This window comes from Mugil cephalus, chromosome 2 (genome assembly GCF_022458985.1).
Source record: "Mugil cephalus isolate CIBA_MC_2020 chromosome 2, CIBA_Mcephalus_1.1, whole genome shotgun sequence".
Classification (NCBI taxonomy): Eukaryota; Metazoa; Chordata; class Actinopteri; order Mugiliformes; family Mugilidae; genus Mugil; species Mugil cephalus.
In genome coordinates, this window is record NC_061771.1 from 7,074,842 (window position 1) to 7,102,665 (window position 27,824).

General features: G+C 43.1%; 2 protein-coding genes across 2 annotated transcripts; one reads left to right on the forward strand and one right to left on the reverse strand.

Moving 5' to 3' along the window:
• The first annotated feature begins 76 nt into the window (after positions 1-76).
• On the forward strand, positions 77-6,236 carry notum1b (notum, palmitoleoyl-protein carboxylesterase b). The gene is made up of 11 exons (XM_047578249.1): positions 77-829; positions 1,848-1,900; positions 1,999-2,094; positions 2,569-2,629; positions 3,234-3,292; positions 3,522-3,624; positions 3,725-3,916; positions 4,002-4,099; positions 4,188-4,335; positions 4,436-4,483; positions 5,064-6,236. Exons 1-11 carry the CDS (start codon positions 465-467, stop codon positions 5,398-5,400), a joined length of 1,560 nt encoding a protein of 519 aa, XP_047434205.1. The 5' UTR covers positions 77-464; the 3' UTR covers positions 5,401-6,236.
• tmc6b (transmembrane channel-like 6b) lies at positions 6,229-27,234 on the reverse strand. Its single transcript, XM_047578248.1, has 21 exons — positions 26,751-27,234; positions 19,733-19,900; positions 19,106-19,236; positions 15,885-16,049; positions 14,500-14,655; positions 14,319-14,427; positions 14,147-14,228; positions 13,159-13,416; positions 12,501-12,667; positions 12,231-12,375; positions 11,863-12,018; positions 9,694-9,881; positions 9,511-9,601; positions 9,307-9,404; positions 9,089-9,184; positions 8,919-8,994; positions 8,463-8,596; positions 7,291-7,467; positions 7,107-7,185; positions 6,917-7,006; positions 6,229-6,827 (listed from the first exon to the last, which is right to left on the reverse strand). Exons 2-21 carry the CDS (start codon positions 19,786-19,788, stop codon positions 6,822-6,824), a joined length of 2,460 nt encoding a protein of 819 aa, XP_047434204.1. The 5' UTR covers positions 19,789-19,900; positions 26,751-27,234; the 3' UTR covers positions 6,229-6,821.
• Between the last annotated feature and the right edge of the window lie 590 nt (positions 27,235-27,824).

Sequence of the window (27,824 nt, forward strand, 5' to 3'; positions counted from 1 at the left end):
TCAGCCAACGATAATAACGATTGGCCCGCGGGAGTGAGAAGCGCGGGGGAAGAGGAGGGGAGGAGGAGGAGGGGAGGACTTCAAATAAATTCCCTGTTCGTCCGCAGCTCATGAGGATCTGGACCAAAGAGGAGCGAGAGACGAATGAAACTTAAGACACTTTTACGCGCGTAAAGACACCGGTTTTTTTTATTACAGTGGATGAACTGCTCGCGATTTAAGGAAATGACCCGGACCTGCACGTGCATCTGCGGTGAATCTGAGAGCAGCAGCCCATCTCTCAGGGGACAATGGAGATCCACAACCTGCGTTTACTCAGCACGCCTCGCATGAACGGTATTCCCACAGAAGTCTCGGCGCGTCCTCAAAGAACTCCCCATCTCCCGATCGATTCTTAGGATATGCTGGTTTTGATTCAGACGCCTCGCACAAACTTTCCAGACGTTTCCCAGTAACAGTTAGACATGCAGAGCCGTGGTGCGGCTAGAAGCTCGGCCGGGCTGTCCGCGGTGCGCTCCTGCCTCCTGCTCCTCTTCATCCACATGAGCGCACCGCTGGAGGCGAGGAGAGTGCGCGGCGGCCGGGCGCAAACTCGGCGGCTGCAGCAGCAACAGCAGCAGACCCCGGCGTACAGGGAGCGGGCTGAGGGAGCGGAGAGCTTCCCGTTAGACTTCACCGCCGTGGAGGGCAACATGGACAACTTCATGGTGCAGATAAAGAACCTTGCGCAGTCACTGTATCCGTGCTCCGCTCAAAAGCTGGACCAAGACATGAAGCTGCACTTTTTGAAGAATGTTTCTGTGACTTGTAATGACGGGTCACCTGCGGGGTAAGTGTCAGTAAATCTAAAAAAAATAAATAAATAAATAAATAAATAAAATAAAAAATAAAAACATGAAAAAAAAGTTTTATTACAATCTGGGCAAAGCGTGAGACTAGTTTCGCCAAACATGCAGCGTGTGTTATTACTCCAGTGGTTTAGCTCCCTGCCCTTCCTTCGCTCCGTGTCACTCCGGATGTGACCAAAATGGATCAAAGGACCTGCAGATCAGAAGGAGCGCGGTGCCGCTGAACACCATGCGCGCCCCCGACAACCTCTTTCATCCCTGCACTGATGAAGTGTTTCTGTCCTCTTCGCCGTGTAATGTTAGACTTTTAAAAATAGCGTCGTTTCAGAAGTTTGACCTTACGCGCTGAGGCTCAGAAGAATCGCGGAGGCTGTTTCCCGACAAGTCATTGTCTTGGGTTTCTTCGCACACAACAAACAGGTTAAATTCACGCATCTCTGTAGACCCGCAACCAAATGTCCGAGTCAAGCTGAGGTTCTAAGAATCTAAGAATAACTATTTTCAGTTGAATTAAAGTTTACTCCATATATGTGGAAAACATCTCAGTTATAATAGTCATTTGTTTGGGTATATCAGATCTTTATGGATGAATCTAGAAATGATTGCACTTGTCAGTTAAAACTTCAAATCCCATTCAATGTTTTATTTAGGTCACAGCTAAAATATGTCAGCTGTAAGAAACATGCCCAATGAAACCATCAATTAACTAAAGCCAGTGAATGATTCCTGCACGCCACCCAAGCTGTCAACCCTCTGACTGTTTGTGTTTCCTCTGCATATGTGGGGAGGAGGAGAAAAAAAAAAAAAAAAAAAGAGCTACAACAAATGATTAGTGCTCTGAAAGCCTGCAGGCTCCTGCAGAGAAGTTTAGTGGTGCGATCAGAGCCAAATCTTTCATGTCGGGATCAAAGGTAGCGTCCCTGTGGAGCTCGTGTTTTGAATGCATCTCTTTAAAACGTGTGCATTCACACCCAGTTTGTCTTTGGTGTTCTCGCTCAGGTACTACATCAAGGAGTCCAAAGGCAGCAAGCGGTGGCTGCTGTTCCTGGAAGGTGAGAATCGAACCCGATGCTCTGCCCGCGGCGCCCTGCTCTCTGTGCGGCCCCCCGTTAACCGGCTTGTGTGTGTGTGCGTGTGTTTTGTCGTTCAGGTGGATGGTACTGCTTCAACAGGCAGACGTGCGACAGCAGGTACGAGACCATGAGGAGACTGATGAGCTCCACCAAGTGGCCGCAGACCAGAACAGGTACCGGTGCCAGGCATGAAAAGTGCTCCACAGATTTAGCGAAGCCGCGCCAACAGGCCTCTCCTCAGTAGGAAAGTAAAACTTCCTCTGAATGAATGAGACTCAAAGACGTGTTTGTGTTTCCTCTTTAGCCGAGTTTACATTAATCTTTAAAAGTCAAACGGCGGTTCTCTCCCTCCGGCCGTCAGGGAACTCCTTGTTTGTTTATGAACCTCCCTCCTTGTATACACCGGTGGCCGGAGCAGCAGCCGCATGTAACTGCTGACCAAAGCGGGGAAAGTTAATGACTTTTTTCTTTTTCTTTGGCCAAAGGGGAAACACACACATCAAAAACGCGCGGCGGCGTCAAAGTTTGTGGATTTTAACCCAAAGCACCGTAACGCGAGTGACCTCTTCTGAAGCTTTTTGTGAGGCTGTTTGTGCGGAACGTGACCGACGTGTCAGATCTGACCTCTGCTTCATCTCTCCTCGCAGGGACGGGCATTTTGTCGCCGCAGCCGGAGGAAAATCCTCACTGGTGGAACGCCAACATGGTGTAAGAACCCGTGCCGCCCCTCCTCTTTAATTCATCTGGTTTTCTGACTTAATTTCCACTTACATGAATGATTCCCTGTGTCCACGGGCGCACAAAACAACTCCTGGGAGTCCTGGTACAGAATATTAGAACATCACTTTTTCTGTAAAATGAATTGGAGCAGGAGAGCGTTACATCTGTCATGATTCCCACGAAAAAACGGAGAAAAATCCTACATATAAAGACTGTGCTTTGATGTTATAGTACGTACCAGACAAACACTGACTCTTTTTCGGCCATATAACGCCTCCAACACAAATACGAGGAGTGTCTGGCTGTCAGGTTTAGTGGTTCTGTTTCGTTTTAGCAATGAAATATTCACTCTCGCCGGCTTCCTCTAACAGCTCTCCCTGCCTTTGAACGCACACATGTTCTGTTTGTGTTCAGTTTCCTGTCACACGGCCAGGTTAGCTTTTTATTTGTACATCTGCCAGAGCGGCTCAAATAAAAGCCCGCCCTGATTTTCTTTTGATTTGTTTCCACCTTGTTTGCGTTTGCCGTTTGTTGCTCTTGACAGTGTTGTGGTGTGTGTGTGTGTGCGTGTGTGTGTTTTTCTCTCCTGTAGGTTCATCCCTTACTGCTCCAGCGACGTGTGGAGCGGAGCCACCCCGAAGACGGATCAAAGTAAGACGCAGCAAATGAGATGACTCAGTGTGTGAGCTTGCGGTTATGGCTAACATAAAGAGAGATTCATAAAGAGAGCAAGTGGGCGGAACACATCAAAAGGCTTGTTTCCATCACTTTTATGCGGCGTTATTGTGAATGGCCTTCTATTCTAGCTCTCGTGTCAGCAGTAACCTTTTTGTTTTGTTTTTTAACCAAGCCATGGTTTCTATTTTGTTCCTGCTCTCAGATGATTACGCCTTCATGGGCTCTCTGATCATCAGGGAGGTGGTGAACGAGCTGCTGACGAAGGGTCTGGACAACGCCAAGGTCCTGCTCCTGGCGGGCAGCAGGTCAGTTTAAAAACGTCCGCGCTGCCCCGCGTGCATCGCCCGCCTGTTTCTCCTTTTTTTTCTCCTCTCTGACCGCCGCTCTCTCTCCCCCCGTCACCAGCGCGGGCGGCACCGGCGTCCTGCTCAACGTGGACCAAGTTGCGGAGCAGCTGGAGTCGCTGGGACACAGAGGGGTGCAGGTCAGGGGCCTGGCCGACTCTGGATGGTTCCTGGACAACAAGCAGTACAAGTTCACCGACTGCCTGGACACCATCAGCTGCGCCCCCACCGAGGCCATAAAGAGAGGCATCAGGTGAGATTAGGTGGAGGTTTACAGGTCGGTGTGTCGTTGGAGGGACGCAGGAGACGGATTTTGCAAACGCTTCACGTGTGTGCAGGTACTGGGGCGGGCTGGTGCCAGAGAGCTGCAGACAGGCTCACGTGGGAGAGGAGTGGAACTGCTTCTTCGGGTACAAAGTCTACCCCACGTTAAAGAGTAAGACGCACACACATTCTCCGTCACGTCGACAGCAGCAGACGGCGGCGCGCGAGTTAACCCGTGGGTGGTCCTCTTTGCCCCGCAGGCCCCGTGTTTGTGGTGCAGTGGCTGTTTGACGAGGCCCAGCTGACGGTGGACAACATCCACCTGACGGGGCAGCCCGTCCACGAGGGCCAGTGGAGGTACATCCAGAACCTGGGGCAGGAGCTGAGGAGCACGCTGCGCGACGTACCGTAAGGCCGACGGACACACACACACACACACACACGTCCGCTCGCATCAAATCCGTTTTTTTTTGCCGTTTTGCTGACTGTGTGATGCTCTGGTCTGCAGGGCCATGTTTGTTCCGGCGTGTCTGTCTCATGAGCTCATTACCAGAACGTAAGTAAATGAAACGTTTGAACACAAAAAAAAAATCTTTGGTTGATTAGACATTTATATATATATATATATATATATATATATATATATATATATTTTTTTTTTTTTTTTCTTTTAAATTTTCAGCCCAAACTTAAATTTCTTTAAATACACATTAACATGAATGCAACATGTTTAGTAAAGGAATAAATGGAGGCAGCACACTACTGTTGCACATGTTTGAAATAAATAAAAAATGAGTATTTGAACCTGTGTATTATTTGAATATCTTCTGACTGACTGCATGCAAAATGAAAATATGTATATTTATAAATAGATTACTTTCTTAATCTCTCCATGAGTTTATGGCTCCTTGGCCCCTGCTTTAAATCAGCCCTCCATTAAATGTGGATTCCTCCGCTGCTCTAAGTTAGTCCCCAACAAACGGAGCCCTGACTCCTGGTTGAATAACACTTAATGAAAGTTTCCATCTGTTCAAAACAAATATTTCTCATCATAAAAAACATTTTCCACCGTGCTCACTTTTATGCAGATCTAATACACGTGCACTCAATGATATCGTCTCTTCCCGTCCCTGCAGCTACTGGATGGACATCCAGGTGAAAGGCACGTCCCTGCCCAGAGCCCTCCACTGCTGGGACCGCAGCCTCCAGGACAGCGTCAACGCCAACAGCAGCAGCCACAGCCACCAGAAGCACAGGACCCCTCCGGTGAGAGGCTGCCCCGTGCACCTGATGGACAGCTGCCCCTGGCCGCACTGCAACCCCTCCTGCCCCACCATACGAGACCAGCTGACGGGACAGGAGATGAGCGCCATCCAGTTCCTGAAGCACATGGGCTTCGACGTGCAGAAGATGGCCCAGCAGCAGGGCATGGACCCCAGGAAGCTGCTGGGCATGCTCAACAACGGGAACTGAATCAAACAGAACTGCAGGTTTAAGACTTCAAAACTCAAGAGACACGTCGTCTCCTGTCACACACACACAAAAAAAAAAAAAGAAACTCAGCGACTCCAACACAAAGTGCCTCGTGAAGACATCGTTGAGTCAGACACAATCAAGCAAGAAGGTTTGAGCTGTTTAAATACAATATATGGGATCGGATCAACATAAGATATACAGATATGCTATTATTTTTGACGAGCCGGGCACACTACGCGCCCGTGTGTGTATACAGTGACACGTACTGTATAATGTGTATGTGCGGGTGAGATTATCACGATAGCCGTCTAAACTAGTCCGTAGAGCTTTGACGGGAAAAGCACTGGACTGACAACACCTCCCGGGTCCGTCCTGGGCTCTCCCTGCATGCGTGAGGGGAGGATCTGCGGGGATTCGGTGCTCTCTTCTGTCCACGCTAAAAACCACGTTCAGAGATCCGTCTATGGTGCTGCTGTTTCTACCCTCTCCACCAAATATGCTGCTTTTTTCTCTTTATGGAAAAAAAATAATAATTTAATGGGTAACATTTACTAATAAAAGACTGAGATAATTACATTGTTCTTCAGGCCACGGTTAAATGCTTTATTTATTTTTCTACTGAAAAGTATCTTTTATATTTCCTCATAGTCGGACACAGTTAACCATCATAACAATGTCTACATACATTTTACTTTTTTTTTTTTAAACTGTATGCTTGTAGTGTGTATTGAGTCCATATTATTTTTCAGGCTGTAAAGTTTGTATTTTCTTGTACTGTAGTAGTGGCCACAGCTTATATAAGCACTAATAAATACAAAGACATGCTGATTTGATAAAACATAATTTACTTGATAAAGTACAGTTGCATCAAAAGAGTCATTTACAGTACATTCTCAGACATTCTCGCACCCATGAACTCCAAGTTCACCTATGACATACACACTCATAAAAGTATTTAAAAATATATATATACATTTTGCAGAAATGAGAATTAAAAACTATTTGTTCACAGTTGTACAAAAGTGCTTCTACAAGAGAAGGTCTGAAATGCATTATGCCCGTCTTATTACACCGACAGTCGCCTGCTCGCTGCTTACCTCTTCAAACCAGGCCGTCCAGTTTAACCCCGTCTTTTCAAGTGTCTCACGCAGCCACGACGTCTATCGCTAGTTATGCACGGCTAATGTTTTCTGGATTCACAGGATTCCTATAGTCTGAGTTCAGACATTTAAACTATACAGTCGTTTATAAGGCCAACAGCTTATTCACATGTTCCTCCCACACAGCCAGCAGTCGTTATTAACACGAGGCTAAAGGCGTAATGTGTTCGATCCCTTGTCTTTCCCGGTTACTATTCCAGTTATACAGCCGCTGGTTTAAATTATGAACTGTGGACTGTCTTCAGGACAAAGAGAGACTTAGTCCTAGAAAAAAAAAGAAAATGTAGGAGGTGAGAAAAGGCCAGATTTTAGGAAGGTGTGGAGCAGTGAGGACGATCAGGACAGGGACTGACCTGGCTGGTGAGCCGTCGAGTGGGAGTCTGTTTCCGTTTCTCGTGGATGGACTGGAGGCGAGTTATCAGGAACTTTTTGTCGTCTCCTTCCTGAGCAGAGAAAAGAAAAGAAGGTGAACCAAAAATACTACGTCCCAAGTATCTGAGCTGGAAGAACAGAAGTGTGCACGTAGAGCAGGCGCTGTCTTACGTTCTCTATCTGCTCCTGGAGTAAACTGATGATCTTCCTTTGACCGTCCACCACCTGACTGTGGAAGTAGATGACTATCCTGATATGGAAAAAAAAAAAAAAAGACAGGAAAGAGTGATCAATGCAACCAGTGCTGTGTGTAGATCAGCCTGCTGTGTGTGCGTGTGTGTGTGTGCGCGCTCACAGGAAGACGCCAGCTCCGACAAACAGGAAGAGAGGGTTTTCCACCAGGTAGGCGTGAGCGCTGGCCAGCACGGTTAGGTTGGGATTATCGTTTTTTAGCTCGTCCATCCAGCGTTTCCCCGCATGGAACATCTTGTCGAGCCCACGGAACGGACCGCATGAAGTGGATGGTTTGATGCTGAGGACAGAAGACACGTATGTGAAGCACGCAACAAAAAAATACAAATTGTGTTGGTCTTTGTCTTGTCCTGGTGTTTTTTATACGAATACGTACTGAACATGATCAGTGTTTATAGAACAGTCTCTTCTGACAGTTACATTTCTTTCTTTTCCCCAAAAAATATTTTATTGATTCTTCAATAACCAATAAACAAAGAACCAGACAGCACAGCTCTAACAAAATGGGTCACGTCAACGCACATTTGGATCATATCACGTATTGTTGTTTGCAGTATAGTCAAAGGATGAGATTTAACAGTCTTTGTTTTATTTGGAAAGATAAGAGGCGGGTGCCCTTTCTGCAATAAAAAAAAAAAAAACAGATCACTGGGAAGATAATCAATAGAAGGCATTATTGTTAACTTTTAAAATGTTCCATTGTAAAAACCTTAAATGTTCCTCTGTAGCACTGTGTGACTGAATCTACTGGGACAGAACACATGGCCTTCCTAAGTTAAAGCATTAAAGTGAGCCGTCCTGTGATCACGTAAAAGGAAGATAGTTACACTTCTAATGTTGTGTTTTATCGTTGGTATGTATCTGACACATTCTGAACATTTAAAGCTGCTGCTGCTGAAACAAAATCTCAGTAAGTTCTGTCTCCATAAACTGTATATCCCAAGGACTAGTGTGGTCCTTGTTCTTTACTTTTCCACTCCCTCATTGATTCTTGTGCGCTCATCAGTCTGGTTCAGTTTGTAACAACCCCAACCAACCGTTAGTCGGCACTGTGGGTTTTTTTAGCCAATCAGATTCATTATCGCTTCTACTTCCTGCTTCACTTTCAACAATGGTGAATGAAACCAGAAACAAGAGTCAGCGAGTGGCTACATAGACAGAGCCTCTGTGACACTTAAGCAGAGAAGTAAGTGTGCGTCCAGCTGGTCCGACCGGCTACTGATGGATAAGGAACAAAAAAGAAATAAAAATCAACTGTGCGTGTGAGTTGAGTACCTCCACATGGTGTACGTGACACACACGGAGGCGCCGAGGAACGAGGGGAAGCAGAGCAGAGTGATGAAGATGGTGGTCATCTGGCTGACTCTGTATGGCTTCCTGGGGGCCTGGCAGTTCATCATCACGCTGCTCTGTGAGGAGAAAAACACACAGGCTGGGGTCAGAGGTCGCAGATTCAGAAGCCCGGGAACAAGGCAGAGAAAGTTTGACTGAAAAATGTTTGTGTTGAGGCCCAGTGAGCTCAGTGAGAAGACTTCAAAGGATGAACTTTCAGGTCAAGATAACCAAAACAAGATAGCATTTTGCAGACGTGACATACGGTATTGTTCAAACAAGATACAGTACTGACACATTTTATCATTAATAATCTCCCAGAACACGTTCAGGGACAAAATGTGATGAAAAACTAAGGGATATTAGCAGGATAATAATTAATAATTATTATTTACCTACCATCTTAATGTAGAAAAGCAGCAGTAGTTTGAGAATCTGCACCGCAGGTAAAAGAGGATTGAAGAGAACTCCCAACCTGTAAAACAAAAGCATTTCTTAGTCAACAGAAGAAATCCGGTTTGACCTCGTTTAGCATCACCCTGTGTTTGTGTTAGGCTGCATGTTTGTACCAGGCTAATGTTTGCCCGTAGATGAGTTCCAAGACATTCCTGGCGATATCAAACACCGGTTTCCTCTTCTTTCGCAGCACCTTCTCTGAAAACAACCTGCAGACAAATGACATTAAATGTATTCAAATGAAGGAGCAGGAAGAAATGAACAGATGCACTGATATTTTCGTTTTATGTGACAGTTGCGGATGCCAAGGACACATTGATGAATCGCCCACCTCCAAAACAACTCTCCAAACAAGGTGTACATGAGAGTGAAGATGATGTCCATCAGCAGGAAGCGATACAGCTCCTGACCGACAAAGGTCTCCCAGCACTGAGACAAAAACAGAGCACAAAGTTGGCCACCAAAGACGCCGAAGATTAGAAATAAGTTGCAAGGAAAACTTCAATTTCAGCTATAAAATTTTCTTTTCTTTTACCGTAAGACAAAGTCTGTTTTGTTCAGCCACCACCCGGCCTAACCAGTGGTAGCAGAGGACTGCAAGTATGCTCACTTTCAGCATCAAGTTCCTGTAAAACGCAAACAAATCAGTCAGTTCTGCACTTCTTTGACTCCACTGCTGATCACTCTGCTCGACAACGTGTAATTCCTCTGCTCATACCGGCCGATGGCGACGTATGTTTGTACAGACGGTGACTCGTAGTCCTCCATCCAGGCTGCGAGGTTGAACAGGCCGGGCAAGAGCAGGTTGATGAGGGACACCAGCACAGGCAGCGCCAACAGTCTGGCCTCACTCATCGTACAGTTCAGTGGGGCAGAAGAGTTCTGCGGGTCCAGAAGATGCTGAGGCTGGAACAAACACAGATAAAGTGGTGGGAAAAAGTGTCAGCCCCTTTCTAATTTGTTATTTTTTGCATGTTTGTCACACCTATATGTTTCTGATTGTCAAACTAATTTAAATAGAAGACAAAGATAACACAAATAGCTGTATTTAAATGAAGGTTTTTATTATCAAGACGAAAAAAAAAATCCAAACCTCTGTGGCGCCGTGTGAAAAAGCGTTTGCCCCTCCTGTTATAACATAACTGTGGTTTATCTGTGGTTTCAATGTGTCTCTGCACACCCAGGCCTGATTAGTGACACGCCTGTTCTCTATCAACCAGGCTGACCAATAGATCCTCAAAAGCTAGACATCATGACGAGACACAAAGAAATTCAGGAACAAATGAGAAAGAAAGTAATTGAGATCTATCAGTCTGAAAAACGTTCTAAAGCCATTTCTAAAACTTGACTCCAGTGAAGTACAGTGAGAACCATTATCCACAAATAGTGAAAACCTGGAACAGTAGTGAACCTTCCCAGGAGTGGCCGGCCGACCAAAATTAACCCAAGAGAACAGCGACAATTCATCCAAGAGGACACAAAAGACCCCACAACAACATCCAAAGACCTGCAGGCCTCACTTTTCTCAGTTAAGGTCAGTGTTCATAACTCCACCATCAGAAAGAAACTGGGCTAAAATGGCCTCATGGCAGAGTTCAAGACCAAAACCACTGATGAGAAAAAAGAACAGAAAGATCATCTCAGTTTGGCCAGAAAACATCTTGATGACCCAAGACTTTTGGAAAAATACTCTGTGGACTGAAGAGACAGAAGTTGAACTTTTTGGAAGGTGTGTGTCCCATCACATCTGGAGTAAAAAATAACACACCATTTCAGAAAAAGAACATTATACCAACACTAAATTCTGGAGGTGGTAGTGTGATGGTCTGGGGCTGTTTTGCTGCTTCAGGACCTGGAAGACTTGCTGAGATAAATACAACCATGAATTGTACTGTCTACAAAAAAATCTTGAAGGAGAACTTCCAGCCATCTGTTCATGACCTCAAGCTGAAGAGAACTTGGCTCCTACAGCACGACAATGATCCAAAACACACCAGCAAATCCACCTCTGAATGAGTGAAGAAAAACTAAATGAAGACTCAGGAGTGGCCTAGTCAAAGTCCTGACCTGACTCCTGCATAGATGCTGTGGCATGACCTTAAAAGATGGTTTATGGGTCAAAATTCCTCCACAGCGCTATAGAAGACTCATTGCAAGTTATCGCAACAATCAATTGCAGTTGTTGCTGCTAAGTGTGGCCCAACCAGTTATTAGGTTTAGGGTGCAAACACTTTTTGACACAGGGCCGTGTAGGTTTGGATTTCATTTTCCATTAATAATAACAACCTTCATTTAAAATCTGCATTTTTTGTTTACCTGTGTTATCTTTGACTAATATTTCGATCGAAACATTTTAGTGTGATAAGAAATCAGGAAGGGGGGAAACACACACATACAGAGCTGACCTCAGTTCACAGTTTATTCATTCTAGGTGACCATGTCGTCGCCAAAATGTCTGTGCATTTGAATGTTTAGATGAGATGGAGAAGTAAAACAAGAGAAGCCTTGTGTGCAATTTGAACTTTGTTTACTTCCGTTTCTTTTCTCGTGTACGGGTCATTGACACCAAACGACACTTGGAGTGATCTATTTGAGCAACTCGTTCTGAGATGAAATATGTTATAATTTGGTGCTATAGAAATACAAGTGAATTAATGTGCAGTGGAAAAGTCTGAGTAGTTTTTTTTATTACACCACTAGGAGTCACCAGTAAGCAGGAAATTTCAACTGTATAGATGCTTCAAAATCAAAGCAACAGGAGCAGTACTGATATATTGTGCAACCACAGAGACGATCAGCAGTTTGTGTAACACTGATAACTGTGGTTATGGGAAAACTGGGTCTTGAAAACAGTCTTGCAATCTTATGTGCATAAATGACGCCTCACCTTGAGAATGTAATCGGAAAAGTAGTAAATGGCGATGACACAGCCAGTGGTGCTTGCTATGCAAATAGCCCATGCCAGACCGTGAACCATCAGTCTCCCAAGCATCTGCCACACAGTCTTCTGGACATGCTTATGATTCACCTCTGCCAACAGCTCCTGCAGAGACGGTAGAGAAAGAGCGTACGAGGGAGAAAATGGGTGAGAGGGACAATGGGAGGGAGGGACAAAGAGGACAAAGAATGCATTAGGTCATCACATTCCTGTTGGCCAATTATGTCACAGACAGCCAAGCAAAGTGGACGGGAGAGTGTCATTTGGGGAATTTGAGCATGTAAATGTGTGCATTTCCTGTTTGTGAGTACATGTACCTTGAGCTGTGTGCAGATGTTTTCAGACATGAGTTTGACAGACGGCTTCTTGATGACCTTGAAGTCCCAGGAGCAGAAGACCTTCATGGCCAAGATACCATGAGACTTGTCGATCCTGAAACTCTGACCGAACGACTTTGACATGCTGTTGGGAGATTATACATAAACCTTTATCGTGATATATAACAGATTTTTGCGGATGAGATAAGCCTGTTAAAACCAGTTCTGCAGCTTTAGCTTCTGGTCATTATCTCCCAAAACACTGTGTACCTGTAAACAAGGATGATGCACTTGATGAAAAAGGCCACTCCTATGGTGAAGAAGTACGCAATGGGCATGTTGTACGAGAGGTGGCTCCTGGTGCCATCGCTGCAGCTCTCACCAAGTGTGTAGTTAGAATAGTGTCCATAGTACATCACCGAGTCTGAGAAATAGCCCTGAGACAGAAGCAGGAGTTTAATTTCAATTCTACTTCTTCATGTGTTTTAATTTATGTCAACACCGCGGTCAAAGCAAATCAGAGAAATAATTAAAACCAACAACAAGCTAACGATAACATGTATTTACTTCAGTGACAAGTTGTCAGACATAAATTATTGTTCTTCTGAACAATAATTCACATCTGCTATGTTTCTATTTTGTCATCATCAGACTTGAAATTCTACAAATCTACAGTGCTTAAACAAAGAAAAATAGCTCCACCTTCTGTCCATATCCCACTTGTGTGATTGGATATAAAATCAATACTGGATAAAATGCCACAAAGCACTATCTGGTTCTTTAGCCACACAAATATAAAAATAGCCTTTTCGTGTAACTGCACATACAACATTCACAATTTTTAACTAGAATGGGGTGAGTGTTTTCTAAAAAAATGCACTTTCGTTTCCTACGGTGCGATAACATGTCGCTACAGGGCACAGCTTACCGCTCCCGTGAGGAGCTCCAGTCCAGAGAACGCGGGTCTCTCTGCCGACGACGCGCAATGGTGCACTATCTGAGGCAGCACCAGAAATGCCCCCGTGACCACAAAAAGGAAGAGGTTGAAGAAGAGTAGGGTCTTGAGGAAGAGGAAGTAAGACAGGACCCCGGTGCCAAAGCGGCCGCTAACTCTCTTTAGTGGCACTTGCCACAGCTGGAGCGAGTGCACGAAGGACAACCACTGGTACCAGCTCTGTCTCAGCGCCTGGGAGGAGACATGGTTGGAGACCAAGCAGAAGAGAAACACTTTAGAGAAACAATTTAAAGTGCGTATGTCACACTTTATTTTCCCACTGGAGAATAACAAAAAAAAAATATCTTGGAAGTTTCTACGGAGCAGTGCAAAAAGAAACAAGCATTTTCAGCAAGTGAAACAGACTGGTGCACCATAAACCCTAAACACACAACTACGCCTCTCAACACCAACTATGAGTCACATTTACATGAATCTTAAGGGCAATCTCACAAAAAAAGGACTGACAATAATACGGTCTAATCCCTGCTCCTTAGCTTATAAAAATCTTTTACACCTTGCAGGTACGAATAAGAATAACTGAGCTGAAATGTATTATCGCTGCATTGTGCAAGAGATTGAACAGAAACTTTTAAATGTCATGTGGGCACAACTTCAAGACTATAAAAAGAAGCCATCTATCTGTTATATTTTTACAGCACAGGGTGGTTATTCTCAGCTTTTAACACATCTAAGTAGAAGTGTGAAGTGTTCAGGGGGAAGACAAAAATAATAGATCTGATCAAAAAGCTACGACAGCCGCCAAATGGTCCTTGTGTGTGGGACTGATTTGCCAACAACTCAAGCAGAACACTTGGGTCTGTCTCATTTATAAAGCAGCAAATGCAAACACAAAGAAACACTTAGCATTAAAACATAGAAACAACAAATATTTTAAGTAGAGCACGTGAACATGACTTACGATGATGATGTAGTATTTGAGTTGACTGCAGCAGGGAAGCTTACTGCTTCGTGTGCGTTTTTCCTTTCGTAAAGCTGAACTCCTACATACAGAAACAAGGGACATTCAGACTGAAGCATAAAAAATAAAAATCACAATCCACGCCAACTGGAGTAACGGCAAACAAATTTACCTGAGGTCACTCTTCTCAGCCACACTCAGAGGCATCTCTCGCAGCATCTTGATTCTGTCGCTCACCGACAGGTTCTGCAGGTTGTTCACCAAACGATCCCTCTTACTCGCTGTAAGAGCCGGCACAGATTAGTTTCCCTCCTCATGTCTGAGCATTGATCAGTGCACCTCATCTTCCTCACCCTCTCCATCCACGGCGTCCTCCTCCATGCCGTGGCCTCGTATGCTTGGTCTGGCAGAGCGAGAGAAGTCTCGGATGGAGGGTCGGCTCTGCTTGTCCCTGCGAAGTTTCATGGTCCGGTTGTAGTACTGAGAGATGATGGCTCCCCTGTTGCGACCTGCCAGGCAAAATGGGATCAGTAGAATTAACTATCTAAACTTATAGAACAATTTTCAAACTTCTAGTTACACATAAATCTACCCCAGATCTGCGTAAATACAGTTCTTTGACAAAGGGCTTGTCAGTTCGCTTTGTTTTTGACAGCCGTGGACGGAATGAAAATGAAAAATCAACAGCTACTGAAGACTGACTGCATGTGATTATTTACATAAGTTACGCATCATCAGACAGAAAGCTGCGCACCATGCTATGCCACAAACCGGCACATGAACGTAAATAGACAGGAAGAAGATCTGCAGATCTGTGAAACTCTACTGAAGTGAAACATTTTATCTTTTTATGTGTTAAATTTTCAACAACTTTCTTTCTTCACTGGTTATTTACTGTAATATGATGCATCTTCAATGTTTTCAGTGCATTGTTTCCAGTGTTTTGAAACCTTTCTGGGCAACTACAATCAACACACTTGCTTTCAGAAACATTTTGGTTTGGGATTTGATTGCCTTTCAAATCTGGTACAAATTTCCTCAACTAGCACTGACCAATGCTGCTGGGTCAAGAGGTTAGGAGAAAGAAATATTGCATTCAGGCTGTTTAAACTACACAACATGAACATTGTTGGGTAAATAACAACAACATCCATACTGTCTACTGAATACAAGTAGCTGAAATTAAATTCCTCCATAGGAGGAGACTTCTCTTAAGACAAAGGTAGCTCAGAAATTCTAAGGAAGCTCTGAGTAGAGCTGCTTTTCCTTTGTGTCAGAGGGGGCAAGCTGAGGCGGGTGTGTATCTAGTGATGATGCCCCTGGTCTTGGAGGTTTACTGGGGACAGCCAGTTGTATTTGCTGGAGTGAATGCACACCAGTCTGGCATACCACTATGACCACTGACAGGAGAGGTAAATAACACTGACAATCACTTGAATGTTCTGCTGGGAAACATTTGGACATGTATCACCTAACTAGACCAGACCAGGCACCCCCACCCCATAGCAATGACACTCCTTGATGGCAGCAGACATCCCCAGCAGGATGCAGCCACAAAAAACAGTTTAGCAACAGCTCAAAAAACATGAAGAACAGCACAAGGTGTTGACCTTGCCTCCAAATTCACTAGATCCCAAACTGTGGGATGATCCACAGAGGCCCCTCCCCTCAACCCATATGCTTAATATTTATGGATTTGTTTCAATGTTTTTAATCTGTCTCCCTCTATGAGACTGACCAATGGTGCGACTGGGCATGGAGGACAAGATCTTCATGGTGGCTGAAGACCAGCGATCAAATACGAGTGGGTCTGCTTGTCTTTCGTCCTCCAAATCCTCATCCGTTCCACCCTGCCTCCTTCTCCTGAACTCATGTCCAGGACTCAGAGTGTTGTCAACGTTGTCTGTGGATCAAAAACATACGCACATGCACAAAATAAAAAATATTACTTCTTCTGCAAGACCATATAAGTACAGATTTCATACATTGAATTTCAATCTGCAAAACCTTTTCAGAAACAGGCAGTGGTGTTTTGCAATGACTTAAGTTGGACTACAGGAGTTTTAGAGTGTGTATTAAGCCCCTTTCACATTGGACAGGCTTTTCGGACCGATGTGAGAGACAGCAATGGACCTGGGGTTTTATCAGCTTGCCCTCAATGTGAACAGGAAAGCCGCATCGACCTGCTAATTTACACGACGTCTACTTCTATAAGAGACCGATCTCTGAAGGGCAGAGACTTTTGTCCATTTTTTTTCAATCAAACAAATCAAATGTGTTGTTACACAATCGTTAATGAAAGTGCATAGGTGAATTAGTCCTACGTCATGTGTGGAAAACTGCACCGATCAGGGAATGCAAGCGCGACTGTTTTTATGTACAGCTTGTATAGCTATATGGTACACTTTTTTTAATGATCACGGCAGCGCACTCGTGAGATCCACAAGCTGCTCTGCATCTGAGGAGAAGAGGAGATTCGGTGGCAGATATCAGGCTCTGTGCAGGACACAGATATTTGTTCTAATATCAGCAACCTTTGAAAGAGCCTTTTGAAAGAGCGAGGGTTTGACCGGGCCATTCCTCAGGTCATCAACAAATTGAAACACGACCCGGGTCCAAAAATCCCACGTCAACCCGGTATTTTCAATAAGAAAGGGGACACTCACAAATCCCAAACTTGCAAATAAAAAAAATAAAAAACATTTAAAAAAGTTTGACATGCACACTGTAAGAAGTTACTTATATATGTAGGTAGGTGGTATGTGGTGAAAATCACACAAAAAAAAGAACTCTCTCTCTCTCTTTAACTTTGTAACACTTTTTAGTGAGAAAAATACAAAGCAGAAACGTAAATGAGTGTGGATGAAAATGTTTAGGGAGAATCAGTCAACACAGTCTGTCTGTCCTTCATTCAGAACTTGAGGTGAGATTTTTGCTGTGAGTTCTGATATCTGTCTAAGTAGGCTAACGTTAGCCAGGAGGATCGGATTGTTTATTGTTTCTGGACATCAGCGTCACCTGCTCCATGTCCTTGTGGAGCAGTTTATTTCATTGCTTATTCTGAAGGTACTCATGTAATCATCCAGACTAGATTGATTCTTAAAATCAAAAGCTCTGTTCAGACCCAGGATTAACATCTGACCTGGATTTATTTATTATTTATTGAGTTACAAGGACAGAATATGTTGTGTGTGTATTTTTTTTTAATGAATGAGGCAAAACAAACTTTATTGTGACGCATGTGTGTTCATACTACAAAAGGAATGTGGACAAATGCCAGACAGACCACTCCCAAATGTGGTTAGAGAACGGATGTCTCAAATGCGTGCCTCATTGTGTCCTGGGCGTGTTGGTCATTTGAGATTGGATTCTGTAGGACGTATGTTAATGTAAGGTCTGATTAAGGCCAAACGTGCTTGATAATAATCGGGGAATCCCACAAGCCAGCGGTTGTAGGGTGAGATCCAGACCAGATTTTTTCATTGATTGATGTGTGTGAGTTCAGGGATAATTCGGCCTAAAGCTCCTGTAGTCTGAAACCAGCATCACACATAAGTACAATGTTGTGATGCCACCATTTTACTCCACTGTTGCTGCCTCAAAATGGTGTCAAATGTTGGTCACTGTGTTCTCAAGTAAAAACTCTTGTGGTATTCATGACCTCATTACTGCGACCTTTCTGAGAAGCCTGACATGTTTGCTGATGTCTTCAAAAAAGGGGTAGTTAGTTAATATACAGTGAATTATACACTGTATAAACAGAATTAAGTCAATGTTTTTGTTGTATGCTATAATATGAAGCTCACAAGTTTCATTTAAAGGCAGAATACAACACTTGATGATGAATATATACTTTAAACTTGAGTATGCATATAAATATCCCTACGAAAGATATAAATATATATAAAAAAAATAAACCACGACCCACTTCTAAACAAATTAAAAACAGATATTGTAAGATGGAACTCAAATCCATTTATGATTTTAACACAAAGAATAGATTAAATTAAAATGAACATCCTTCCTAGGATCTTGTATCTGTTTCAAGCTCTCCCCGTTGAAATTAAATCCCAACAATTTAATGAGTGTGACAAAATTCTCTCGAGATCCATCTGGCAAGGGAAAAACCCAGAGTAAGATTTAAAACGCTGCAACGCCCCAAAAAAGAGGGCGGAAGGGCAGTCCCACATCTAAGAAATTACTTTTACGCAACACAGATGGAGCCATTATTAAATTTATGTAATCAGGAATATAAAGCTAGATGGAAGGACATAGAAAAGACCTTAATTAAGGACTCCCTGATTCAAGCAGTGTTAGGTAATAAGGAAATAAATCAAACAATAAGTAAATTAAGTTCCAACTCAAACTCTGGAACACAATCAAAACAGATTATAAATAACTGGTTAAGTTATGTATAATCAGATGGGTTGTATACGACCAGACTTCAAACCAAACCAATTAGACCTCAGATTTAAAACCTGCACAAGCAAACAATTATTGGGGTTTTCCCTTATCTGAACACATCAAGAGTACAGACCTACCGCTGCTGGTTCAACCTCCCATGCGTGTTGATATTCTCTAATCAACTTGTGTTTTTCTAATAAAACACCCCAGTTCTCCTGTTCAACATGTTGTACCTGGTTACTTCTTCTCTTCAGTGAAGCTGTTGTCTATATAAAACTGTAAAATCGTACTCTACTCTTGTAAAGTGATAGATTCTTCCGCACTGTTCTGACACTATCCAGTATTTCACGGTTTCATCCAGTATTAAACTGTTCTTTCGTCAAACATTCACCTCTTTTAACAAGTGTACTGGATGCTTCAGATGTGTACTGTACCTTGCATGAATAAAAATTGTGATTTAAAAAAAAAAAAAAAAGAAATATCCCTACGATTCATTGTACCAATGTGTCTGGGTCAGTATTATGAACACAGTCTACATTCTCTCAGACACAGTACCTCGACCCTCCTCTTCAAGCTCCCTCTGTAGCTGCTGCAGCTCAAAGGCTTCAGACGGTGCTCCAGTCTCACTCTGCTCTGCAATCAGCTGGCTGAACGAGTCATGAACACCTTCCTCATCTGCTGGGCTTCTGACAGAGAGACACATGGATGTGAGGACGGATACGGAAGAAGACAGTTAACCATCGCAGGCTAGGTTCAAAGGCCTTCTTCTGTGCAGATCCTGAGGACTACAGTACAGATAAAACACTTTCTGATTGTAGTATTCCCATAGGGCTGCAGCTCAGCAGTACAGAGATTGCCTTCTGTGTCATCCTCTCCCTGAGCTATACTAAGTACTGTAAGTCAAAGCCATCCAGGCTGACTGTTGTTTTTGATCATATTAAAGCAAGCGGAAACCAAAACAAGAGCAACTCTAGTTCCCTTTGACTTTGCACTTTTACATAGATAACAGAGGAAGCACGCAAACACATATTTGTGCCTTGCCATTTACTACTACTCTCATGGCTTTCGTGTTAAGCAGTGACGATAAGTTGACGGCTTGAATCAGCAAAGCGTAGCGCCAAAAAAAAAAACACACAAACAAGAGGCACATAAAGCGACAGAGTGGTCTACAATAACACTTACTCCAGTCCAGCTTCCATGAGGGGGTGGCTCAGATCGAAGTTCACATTTCGGGCCATTCTTTGTCTCCTTAAACAGTCTCAGTCTTTCCTGCCGCCAGGTTCGACTAAGCGCAGAGAGATCACACCCTCACCTGCTCAGACCTGCTCTCCACGCCCACCATGACTTTATCTGAAAGAGGAGGAGGGAAAAAAGTGCTTGCTGAAAGTAACGAAAGAAGAAAAACACTAGCAGGCCTCCCCGGAAAATTTACGCTCTCGTCATGTTACTGCCTGTTCTGCAGGTTTTAAACAAAATCTCCAGGAAACAAACACTGTGGTCTGATTATATGACACCTGAGAATGTATTCCAGCCTCTGGTTGCTTTTACACCCAGCAATGATACGTGACCTACAGTATATCTTGATAAGGAAATATGAGCTATATAAAAAATCGAAATCGAAAATATAACTGCGCATCCACTTTTGAAATCTGTAAACAACTGGCGACCCTTAAAGTGGGTCATGACAGTGACTCATGAGCATGTTGACTTGTCCGGGGGATGACATCATCTCGTCAAGGCTTATGAGAGCTCTATTGTGGCCGGTGCTTGTGATGATGACTGTGGTCAGAGTCAGATGGCAAAATGAATATTCATGCCCGTAGACAGAATAATGCATTGTCAGATGTCTCCGTGTCAGTGTGTCATACAGGAGGCTTAGAGGAAGTGCATCGGTTCTTGGCATCTGTATTGAGCAATAGCTCCGTGCAAACTGTCATCTAAGACCTAAAGCAGACAGAGGTATTGTTGTATTACATAACCAGAGATGCTATAAAACAAAGCACGAGATTCATTTGGTTTTTGAAGGAAATTGAATCCAAATATTTATTAGAGACCAATAAAACCTCATTGTAGAATGTATCCAGCCCTGCTCTGAAACAGCATAAACTCTGCCTTTGAGTAAAACACACATAGACTGTGCCATCGTTACGATTAGCTTCTGCAAAACATTGCATTAATGTTTCACCAAGATCTTGTATTGATGATGGGAGAGTCTGACCACTGCACAAAGCCTTCTCCAACACATCCCAAAGATTCCCCATGGGATTAAGGTCTGGACTCTGTGGTGGACAATCGTTGTGTAAAAATGATATCTCATGCTCCCTGAACCGCTCTTTCATTATTTGAGCCCCGTGAATCCTGGTATTGTCATTTGGAACATGACTGTGTCATCAGGGAAATAAAAAATCCATTGATGTAATAAACTGGTCCTTCAGTATAGTCAGCTGACCTCATTCTTTGGGCGTAACGCTGCTGAACTTAGACCTGAGCAACTGCAGCAAACACCCAGATCATATCACTGCCCCCACAGGATAGTACAGTAAATACTGGGTATGATGGTGGCATCACTTCATCAGCCTCTCTTCTTACCCTGATGCCCCATCACTCTGGTACAGGGTAAATCTGGACTCATCAGACCATGTGACCTTCTTCCATTGCTCAATTGCTCCAATCTTTATTCTCCCTCGCAAATTAAAGTGTTTTTACTGGTTAGCCTCACTGGTTAGTGGTTTTCTTAAGGCTACACAGCTGTTCAGTTCCTTTCCCCTTGCACGTGTGGAAATACTCGTACTTTTTCTTAAACATATTAAACATAGCCCGAGTGCGACTGCTCATGTTTTTTGATTTGATTTCACCAAACATTTAAGTGATCACTGATCACAATAAATCAGATTTTTTTTCCCGGACACATTTTCTCCTCAAAGACGATGGTTCTCCACTATCCTTACAGGTTTTAATAATGTGTTGGACAGTTCTTAACCCAATTTTAGTAGTTTCTGCTTCAATCTCCTCAGATGTTTTCTCTCCTTGATGCATGCCAATGATTTGACCTCTCTCAAACAGATTAACATCTTGTCCACGACCACATGGTTGTTTAAGAAATGAGAAGCTACTCATTGCATCAGTTGAGGTTAAATAACTTGTTGCCAACTGAAAGATAATCATCCATGCAGAAATAATCCAAAGTTAAATCCAGGTGGCGACTTTTTTTTTAGCCAGGCAGCGTAGTACGAACATGTCTTCTTGAAGACATTTCATAAGGCTCACAGAGTACTGTGGGACGCTGTAAGCTACGCACGGACCCTCCGCCAGTGTGAGCCATTTATACTTGTGCGTTTGTCAGCCCGGCTCGCTCTGTACCAAGGCCACCCAAACACTAGCCGGAGCTGTGTCTGTTTTTGTCAGTCAGGTTCATTTTTATTTTCGACCTCCTGCTTCACTTTCAACAATGGCAACTGAAACTTTCACGAAAATGTTGCTGAAATGTTTGTATCTCCAAACCTCCTCAGGTGACCTTTCCTCAATGTGGTCCGTCTGTATCGATCCAAAAGAATCAATACAAAAATTGCGGAGATGGAAAAGCAAAGTAAGTAAGTGGAAACACATTACTGCCAAACACAGCAATCCCAGCCCTTGTGGTCTATGTCTCTGCGCTGTCGCCGTAGCTTCTGCATCACCTACTTGCTAAAGAGAGTCCGGCCCCTCTGAGTGCAGCCAGCAAACACTTCCACAGCTTAGGCTACTCTGCAGATGCAGGTTAATAATTAAAAAGCTACGTAGAAATGTGATGCTACCGATCTCACCCATCTGATCATCGTCTGAGATTTTCCTCTTCTGATGGTTAGAAGCTTTTTCTGTTAATGGGTCTCAGTGATGTGAATCCATCCTTTCACTTAGAACTGTCAACCAAGCTGATGGTTCTAATGCAGGAAGAGGCAGAAAAAAGGGAAAGCAAACTCCTAGAAATACACGGCCCAGTATCATCTCAGGAGAATTCAGACAACACAATAGCTTGACTATTGCAAATCATTAGAGGTCCCCAGCAGGTCATGCTAGTCCTGAGTGAATAGGGTTAGGAAGTGCTGCACAACATGATATTAAACCAATGGATTATTAAATGTCTCATTTACCTTCAAAATTCATATGATTTAATGTTTTTCAGTTCATGGGGTCATCAAAATCAAGGCATTGCTAGACTTTCTTAACACAATGTGAGTCTGCTATCTTTTGTTGTACGACATATGCTTATCAGCAGGTGCCTTCATTGTTGTTAGCTGTTTGCAATTTAAAGTGGTCCATAGTGGCCCGTAATAGTCAGTAACTTTTACAACAATGGAATCTATCTTGTTAACAAACCAACGAAACGGCACTTCAATTTACCAACTGGGTTTCCAGAAAATAAGTTTACACATACAACCAATCTCATAACTATCTATCAAACTATGTAGAACAAAAAATGATTGCAATACTTTGTCAGTGTCAGTGTTTTGCAACCCTGACTGAATGGTTTAAAATGATTTAATCGTTTTAAATGCATTGTATTGTATTGTAAAGGCTGACCTCAGCCTGACTACTCTCAGCTGAATGTCAATCTAGTGTCAAGTAGCAGCTTCTCAAAGTTGGAAAACTGGCCTAACTACTCGAATAGTTTAAAGTTACACAGTTGCACAGTTGGTTGCACATGCAGCAGAAAGAGTAGTTTCATATTATAAGAGTTAGGAGTAAGGTTTTCATCTAAGTAAAAAACATATTCAGAGGTTTGTTGAGGTTTTAATAATAATAATTAATAATAATAATCTATAAATAAAAAAAATCTGCATGAGCTTCTGTGCAGAGCAGCTACCTGATGCTGCAGACAACCTGTAATTAAGCTATACTTGACAAAAGTCGTATTCACACGGGCACTAGTTTCATCAGGGAACCTCTGGTAATTTGTGATAATAACTGAGGTCGTCTGTGATCTTAATCCTGTGCGAATAGTCCATGTGCATAAATTGTAAAATAAAAATGACACCAAATGACCTACCCTATTTGTCCTAACACCAAGGTCCTGTGATAATACTAATCCATTGCGAATCTCCTTCTTTGAGATTTGGCAGTGGGTTTTCACTTTTGTTCGATTCACGGCTTTTTTCTGCCTCTTGTCACTTAAGAATTGTGAAGGATGTGCTGTAAATCAAAGTTTGGACAGATGTCACTGACCCATTAACCCATTTAGACGGATGAATTATTAAATAAAGCATGAGGGTGTTCTCCGGCAAAGGTGGAGCTGATTTAAATACCACCAGGTTGTTCGTATTTTCTTCCCCGGGATAAACGGTATCAAGAATAGATTTTTTTTAATATCCATTATAATTTGCAAAGTAACTAAAGCTGTTAAAAAGTGTAAATTGTCCATTCACACGCACTGGAAAGTAGCAGAGACATAACTGCTATAGCTAATTTGAGTAAAATACAGTTTGCTCACCCTGTGTGAATGTGCCACATGAAACACAGATGTAGGGGGCAATTTCAGAGTCACATGACGTCTTCAGGTAAAAGTAATCCTGTGCGAATGGGGCTTCATTTCCATTTCAACCTTCAAAGTAACATGCATGCGTCATTCTGGCAAATTCCTCCCATATGTAACTATTGCTTCACCTCAAATTAACAATTTTTACTGCTACTACGCTTTTGTTTGTTCAGTACAAGTTCCCTCTGTAATGTGTACTGCCCGGGTAACAATACAGAAAAGTGGATAGTTTGATGATTACAAATGCACAATTGAGCACAAGTGAGCAGCAGATCATGAAGACTGAAGCGGAGGTTGTCAGCATTTAAATCAGTACCACCTGCACAGATTTTCACATTAATGTTTGATTGAATGATTTCATCCGTCAAAAAGGGTGAATAGTTCAGCGACATCCCCACTTTGTTCCCAAACAGAATCAGAAAAGCACACATGTGCTAAATTGAAAAAGAAGTGGTCCGATATCAAGGTGGATATGACGCAGTGGAAGGCTGCCCACCCCTGCTGCAAATACAGTATTGTGACAGTTTCTCAGCATAACCTCTAAGTGTCGGCAAAGGATCAACAGCTGTTTCTATATAAAAATACACAGCTGATGACGTCCGCGTCAGGCACCGCACATTTCCACAGACATTTCCCCGTTGATGCGTCTAACTCGGCTGTGAAGAAGAACTTACGCCACACGTTTTGCTGTAAGCATTCTTTGAAAGCGAAACCACGCACATTTTCACATTCATTTCACTATCGATACATCAGAATTTTGCTGTGAAAAAGACCGCACGCAACATTTCTGAGAGCACGCACCCTTCGTACATGAGGCCCCTGGACTTTCAGCTCAGGAAAAGGTCAACAAATTATAGGAAAGAAGTTAAGAAGTTAAGAAAAGAGCAGAGAAAATGACTCAAAAATGTCCTTCTACCGCCATCAATTTAAATCGTTCAGTTACAACAATCTACTACACACATGTTCTCTCTCTAAAACACACTTTTCTCATTACCCGAAGTTTCCAGTATCATGTTACACTTTCCATAAGCCTCAAACTCCTACTCCTACATGTAGCCTTTTAGTTTCTCTACACAACTTTAATCCATCTCTGCAGTGAGAGTAAATACACTTTTTAATATTCCACAAAGCTGCGGCGCTATATATTCCCACGACGGTTTTGGATTATTTTAACATGCATGCTGTTACTTAGTAGCATTGAAGCAGATTGTACAGTCGGGTCAGGATATAGTCGGGGTGGGGAAAAAACACAGGGTGATAGGAGGTCAAAGAGGAGCTGAATTACTGCCAAATACAATATGCTGTTAAACAATGGAGACAGACTGTCTCAACGTGAGTTTCAGTTGGGATCCTCAGAGAACGTACGTCCTTTAAGACACAAGTAGCATGATGTAATCCAGGCAAAATCCCACTCGAGCTGCAGGGTAGACAGAAGAGTCGGAAGTCATAACAATACTTAAGACTGACTACTTTTTGCTTGTTTTCAAGCTTTGTGGTTTGTGACTCAGAAATATAAATTCCTACTCATGACCTCTCCTTCCAGGTTACATATTTCAAGGCCTTCAACATGGATAATTATCCATTAATTCACACGCAAAAGTGAATAAAATTCAAATAGATTCACAAGTGGTGTAGAAACACTGGAATTCCTTCACGTTTTTAAATCTTGGCCGATGTCTCTTAATTACTTTAACTCCTCTAGGCAGTGATAGGAGACTGTTTGCCCAATAGTTTACATCCCACAGACAAATGGGTTTAATGTGATTTCCGTTGGGTTCATTAGAAAACACTGATGAAATGGATCCAACCGAAACCACGTCGGGAGAAAAGGAGTCGTCATAATGAAGAGTACACAAATGTAAACACTGAGGAGCATAACATGAATGGGACGATATTTCTCAGCAGAAACAGGACAGCTGTTATCAAGAGATTTGTGGAGGAGGATATAAAGGAATCTGCCCACCCCAAGAGCCCTCGAAAGGACAACAACAGACAACTAGTTCCCACACTGTGGAGGGGAAGTAAACAGCTGCAGTAAATGCAGGGGACTGTCTTACATTAACCTGATGTTATGAGACAATGGAGAAAATATGCATGCGGTGAACTCTTCTCTGCTTCAAACTCTGACACAGAAACACATAATTTCACTGTTACAAGTGTGTGCTATGGTTTCCACCCTGATGCAGAACAGAAAAGGCATCAAATTATACGTTTTGTGTTGGCTGCGTTACAGAACTGGGCTAAAATCACAAATGTGGCAACAACAACAACAACAAAAAAGAAACTTCTCTCCTAACGTTTTTGTCCTATAAAAAACCTCATTAACATCATTCCTGCTGGTTGTAACACCGTAGTTGCACAACAGACGCGAAAAGGTCATTTATCCGAGATTGTGAATCTTTAATTACTCTTCTGCCAACTTTTTTTTTTTTACAAGCTCCTTTTACAAGCTCACTTCTCAGGCAAACAAAGGGCAAAACTCACTAAGCCTGTGTCCGGCTCCTGTTAGTTAGTTTGTTTGTTGTCGGACTAGCTTGAACGTTAACAAAAGTTGGCTTCGCTGGGTGCGAGTCAACCTGTCAATGAGTTTAAAGATAATTACACCAGGTTTACCTCAGAACTGACGAGAAATAAATACGTATTAAGCTAAATGACCAACAAAAAGAAGTGCCACATTTGTTCACTTACCAGCTCTGTAAATTGACAGATCGACGACAGGACTCGTTGTTCAATGCTGCTAATGTGGGTGTCAGTCAAAATAGTTTACAACTGAACGACGGGAGAAACCATTTGTTCGATGCCGGAGTTCAACTCTTTAAACCGTGAAGCTAGCAGCTAGACGCTTCTCTAAAATACAAAATTCACAGTCAGTGTGTTACTATACATATAATATATAGTATTTCCTCACTTATTCGCCGACTTGATCGTGTTCTGATAACGAGGAAACATGCATAACCACCCGTAGACTACGTGGTCTTGGTTCAGTCTAATTTAGGTTATGGCGACCGGCGTTCGCCTTTTCAAAAAGAGACTTAACACAAACATCAATTAAATGTGATTCATCGAAGCCGCTAAAAGGCTGGTGTTTCATTTATTGTCAAAAATAGTCATCCGACCTGTAAATGGTAAGTTGAAATCGAAAGAGGAAAGAACAATACTACCTGTAAGTTTTAAAAAGTGGCCTGGTCCAAACCCCTGACTCACCTGTTTTACTAAGAGGCCCCGCCCAAATAACTTAAACTACTGCCCGTAGTTATCATGTGTGTGGCACAAAAAAACACATCAACACAACAGTAAAATCCAGACAGAGTCGGCTCCACTTTCTGCGCAGGCTAAAATCTTTTGATGTGTGTAGTGAAATGCTGTACATGTTTTACAAGTCTGTTGTTGGAAGTGCTGTATGCTGTCGTCTGCGTGTGTGTGTGTGTATGTGTGTGTGTGTGTGTGTGTGTCGCCTGGACAAGCTCATCCGTAGGGCTGGCTCGGTTCTGGGGAGGAGTCTGGACTCGGTGGGGACTGTCACGGAAAGGTGTCACATGAGGAAAGTCCAGGGCATCCTGGACTGTGACAGCCATCCCCTTCACCCCACCCGGGCTGGACAGGAAAGGACACAGTGCTTCAGGAGGTCATCCATCCCCACAGCCATCACAACACACAACGCTAACTCTTAGCAGACTGACACCTAATGGATTGGGTGTTGCGTGTCTGCCTCCGTATACAAGGCACTGACAAACTTGATAGACGCTTTATGTGACACTTAAC